The sequence below is a fragment of the Peromyscus maniculatus genome, chromosome 7 (assembly GCF_049852395.1).
Source record: "Peromyscus maniculatus bairdii isolate BWxNUB_F1_BW_parent chromosome 7, HU_Pman_BW_mat_3.1, whole genome shotgun sequence".
Lineage (NCBI taxonomy): Eukaryota > Metazoa > Chordata > Mammalia > Rodentia > Cricetidae > Peromyscus > Peromyscus maniculatus.
This window is the reverse complement of record NC_134858.1, coordinates 35,109,832-35,114,781: the sequence shown is the minus strand read 5'-3', so window position 1 is coordinate 35,114,781 and position 4,950 is coordinate 35,109,832. Positions and strand designations below refer to the sequence as shown.

The window sequence follows — 4,950 nt, the reverse complement described above, 5'->3', positions numbered from 1 at the left end:
AAAAACAGGCTTCATGTAAGGTTTTCATGATCGAGGATTTTTGTGGGTTTTTGTGCTCAGGAATGGTGGGGTTTGTACTCAGGGATAGTGGGAATTGTGCTCAGGGATTGGTGGGTTTTGTACTCATGGATTGGTGGGCTTTATACACAAGGGTTGGTGGGTTTTGGTAAGTTTTTTTCACTGGGGAGTGGGCTCTGACCTTTTATCCTACATCCAGTACATTGGATACTCACATAAGTCTTCCTACCATAGCACTGAAAATGTTGAATAAAATGCTAAAAATGAAAAGCTAAGACACTAATTGGCTTAGCACATCCTTAACAATCTAATGTAAATACTCCTAATAAGCAGCTTTTTTATGTTGTCTTGATAAATAATTCCCCCTAAATTATTCACTGCTCCCTTAAAACACCCAATCCTTAGTTGGTTATCCTGAGTCACAGTCAAGGCTCAAATACTCAAATTTATACCCAAAAAGCTCTAAATTCTTTTCATTAGTCTTTAAACTTCTATAGCTTTACATTCAGCATCTTTATAACAATCAAGACCCTAGGAGTCCTAATGCATGAGACTGAAGTTGCTGTGTTCCACACATGATGTCAATCACAAGTCAATGACAAACACATAATACAGTGATGATTCCATTGTCCCTTGGATAAAAACAAGGAACGTTTTCTTCTATCTATGAAAAGATACAGATGTTTTATGTGCTTATGCACATTCATGATTATCTGTATTCCTCATACCTGTACACATTTGTAATATGCACACATATGCCCATCTGTGCTCTAAGTAAACATGCTAATAAACAATTTCAAAAGTCAAAAAAACCTTAATATTGAAATTTTTCTTGATTTTTTTTTTTTGCTTTTCCATAAAGCTTTGTCTTTACTTGGTCTCAAGACTTGGGAAGGGCTCCAGGGAGGCTAAAGAGCTGCCTAATGGCTTGAGAGGTTTGGGTGGAGGTCCTGAGGCTGGCTGGTGCAGAGCAGAGGAGGGAATCCCTCGAAAAGTGAGGACACCCTTTAATCATGCTTGAGAATGAGCCTCTCAAACAGATACTCACCCAGAGATGGTTGGGGCGAGCTAGTCTGCCTTGGCGTGGCCTAGCCAGCCTACACAAGTTGGTCATGTGGATGGCCATCTTCTTGATGAACTTCACCTCATCCAGGAAGTGATTTTCCAAGAAGTAACAGAGATTAGGGTCTGTGTGGGCAGAAACCAGGGAAGGAAGATCCAGGAATGAAGGGAGCCTGGTTCCAGTTCTTTTCCAGGGCCAAGGCTGCTTCCAAGGTCTCCCTAGTTTTACCCTACTCATCTTGAGATGGCTTCTGAACATCCTGGAAGAGTGTGTAGCCACACCATTGTTTAGCCACTTGAGGAGAGGCTCAGAGTCCTTGTGCTTCTTCTCGGTCAGTTCGGGGAAGAAGTAGTCTACACTCTCCCAAGCCATGTCATCATGATCAAAACAGTAGCCCAGAAAGATGTAGGTATGAGAAAGTCACAGATGCAAGTTGATGAGGCAGTTCATGGCAGCTTCCACTTTAGTGAAATAATAATTCTGACCAATCTGGGAGGTCATGGCTGATCCTCAGTAACTGCGAGGAGCCAGTGTTGGCTGGTCCTAGGAGCCAAAGGCGGTGAGGAGCTGGTCCCAAAGACTGAGACTGGAGAGATGTAAAGCTTCTGGAAGCTGACAAAAGGGGAGTTCCCGGGTCTGTTCTATCCAAACACTGTTGAAGCAAGACACAGATACACAGGACCTCCAAGGCAATGTTCTCAATTTGCTTGATTTTTAAAAATTTGGGAGGGTTTGATTTGTTTGTTTGTCTGTTTGTTGGGTGTGTGTGTTTGTGTATGTGTGTGTGTTTGTGTATGTGTGTGTGTTTGTACCACATGTGTGTAGGTACTTTTGCAAGCCAGAAAGGGGTGCTATGTTCTCTAAAACTAGAGCTACAGGCAGTTGGGAGCCACCCAACCTAGATGCTCAGAACTATGTGCAGGTCCTTAGAAGAGCAGTAAGTGCTCTTAATCACCAAGCGATCTCTACTACTACCCCCAAAATTGTTTTTTATGAAGTTACATTATTGTAAATACAATTAACTTTTAATGTATTATCATATTTTAAAAAGGAAATCTTAACAAGTGTTTGGCCCTAATAACATATACCATATACATATTATACATTATATTATATAAACTAATCAAAGTACATAAATCAGAATTTATATATTTAAATAATACGTAATATTATAAAAAATATGTAATAAAGAAAAAGAGGTCATGAATTTGAAAGAAAGAGGATGTATAGAAGGGACAAGAAGGAGGAAGGAAAGGGGAAAATATAATTATATTTTAATTTCAAAGATAGAATAATTTAAAATGATTATTTAAAAAAAGGAAATCCTAAATGATAGGTAATATGACAAGAAAACACAGCATAAAGACAAACAAAACAGACATCAATTCATATTTCTGAATTTCAATTTATTTTTTTACACCAGATATTTCTGTATCCTTGAATAAAAAACATACTTCTGAGTCTCCAATATCTGATAAATGAGATTAGATTAAATAATTCATCGGGCCCTTATAAGAATAAAAGGTCTGTGGTTATAAAAAAAAAAAGCTTGCATAAAATTAAAAATTGGATGAATGGCAAAATCTGGAATGTTGAGACGTGCTGAGAACTCGAACTGCGGCAACATTATAGGAAACTGCTACTTAGCTCTGTGTTTCTAAGTTACAGAAAAAAAAAACAGAGTTTGTAAATGAATGAGAAAATAACACCTAGTTATAAACTTGTGCATTTTCAACAGAGAAGTACATTTTCTCACTTAAAAAAAAAAAAAAGAAGTATTAAAAGACCAAAGGCTGAAAAAGGTCAAGAAGAATAGAGCTGTGTTTAAACCTCACTCAGATATAAAAGTTTGAAATGCCATTTCTGGGTCTAATGAAGCATGATGATGAAAAAATTGCCCAGCATCTGTAATGACCTAGGTTCACTCCCTAGAGCCATAAACGTCTCTTCTTGTACAAGAAGAAAAACAACTAGACCTTGAACCCCTCATTGCAAACTTGTATCTTCTTATCCAAACACAGCCCTTTCCATGTGAATACTGCTCATTGACCAGTCAAACCACTGAAGCTCTGACACTGCTCCTCTGTTAAGAAAATACTCTCCTGACAAGAGTTTTCCTCAGAGCAACCTTGACATCCTTATTTCTCAAGCTATAGATCAGAGGGTTCAACATGGGCACCACAATGGTATAGAACAGGGAAGACACTTTTCCTTGGTCAAGGGACAAAACAGAAGGTGGCTGGAAGTACATGAAAGCCCCAGAACCAAAGAAAAGACAAACCACAATCATGTGGGAGCTGCAGGTTCTGAAGGCCTTGGACCTGCCCTTTGTGGAATGCATGCGGAGAATGCTGGAGAGGATGAGGGCATAAGAAATGAAGATGGTAGCAATGGGCACACCGATACCAAAGGCCACAACAATGAAGACTACCAGCTCATTTGTGAAGGTGCTGTTGCAGGACAGCTCCAGAAGGGGAAGGATGTCACACATGAAGTGATTGACAAGGTTGTCAGCACAGAAGGTCAGATTCACTATGTTTCCCGTGTGGGCCATGGCTCCAACAAAGCCCATCACATACACACCCAGCAAAAGCAGTAAACACACTTGAGGAGACATGGTGACTGTGTACATCAGGGGGTTACAGATGGCAACATACCGGTCATATGCCATGGCTGACAGAATGAAGGCCTCAGAGATTACAAAGAAACAGAAGAAAAAGAGCTGGGTCATACAACCCGAGTGGGAGATGATGTTCTTCTTTGAAACAAAACTCATCAGCATTTTGGGAATGATGGTGGAGGAGTAACAGGAATCTATTAAGGAGAGATTGAAGAGAAAGAAGTACATGGGGGTGTGCAAGTGAGGGTTCAGCCCTATCAGGGAGATCAAACCCAGGTTCCCCACCACAGTGACCATGTAGAATCCTAGGAACAGGAAGAAGAGGGGCATGCGGAGTCCTGGCTGGTCTGTCAGGCCTGCAAGGATGAACTCAGTCACAGAGGAATTCTTGATAATCATTCTTCTCAGGAGGGAGACCTGTGTGACAGAGAAGAGGACCAATGGAGACAAAGAAACATCATCACCGTCCTCACAAACCTAAGTCCTCTTCATGAAAATGGAATCCAAAGGAGAGGTGAGCTCTGGTAGGAAGGCTTGAACTATTTAAGGTGACTAGTCAGGAACTACCAAGTGACTGAACTTCCAGAGCACAGTAAAGGGTTATAATGAACCCCCAGAATGAGAGCAGGGGTTGAAGGACATCTTTTAGACTCAGAAGTCAGTCCTTTAACCATGCCCTCCCGTTTCCAGCCTCTACACCAGTTACTGAAACCTGGACCTCTGCTCTACAGTGAATGCTAACAAGTAGAACACATCCTGGCTCTGGGTCAGCACTATACAGTAACAAGTTGAAGTACTGTTTCCCACAGTCTCTTAACTCAACTGCACATAAGTTTAGTAATGATGTTCTAGGCTAACACTCATTGAAGAGTTACTAAGAATATGTCACCATACAGCAATCTTCACTTTACAGATGAGACACAGAGTACTCAACGTCACAAACCCTCCAGACTTCAGGCAGAAGGGGAGCTCCAGCAGTCCCACACAGAGTGCATTCCAAACCTGTTTTTCACAGCTGGTCAGGATCACACAGGCATGTACCTTCCTTTGCTTGCAGCAGGGATGTTCTGCCTACTGTCTCTCCTCTGAAGTGTTCTGGAGGAGATAAAGACCCAGTGAATAGAGGGCAACAGCTTGGAGCTCCAAACCTTCTCTTGTCCCAGGCCAAAGCTCAGAGTCTCAGGTTCATCTTGTAATCTTCTCTGTATTGAAAATCTTGACTTACAACTGTTGTTTATCCAATGACCCT

General features: G+C 41.1%; 1 protein-coding gene across 1 annotated transcript; it reads right to left on the bottom strand.

The window, feature by feature from the left end:
* Positions 1-3,167: 3,167 nt before the first annotated feature.
* On the bottom strand, positions 3,168-4,112 carry LOC102921730 (olfactory receptor 8B12-like). Its single transcript, XM_006997066.4, has one exon. The coding sequence runs from the start codon at positions 4,098-4,100 to the stop codon at positions 3,168-3,170; it is 933 nt and encodes a 310-aa protein (XP_006997128.3). The 5' UTR covers positions 4,101-4,112.
* Positions 4,113-4,950: the final 838 nt, after the last annotated feature.

Excerpts from the sequence above, each read along its gene's own strand:
- LOC102921730 (XM_006997066.4), bottom strand. The coding sequence starts at position 4,100 with ATGATTATCAAGAATTCCTCTGTGACTGAGTTCATCCTTGCAGGCCTG.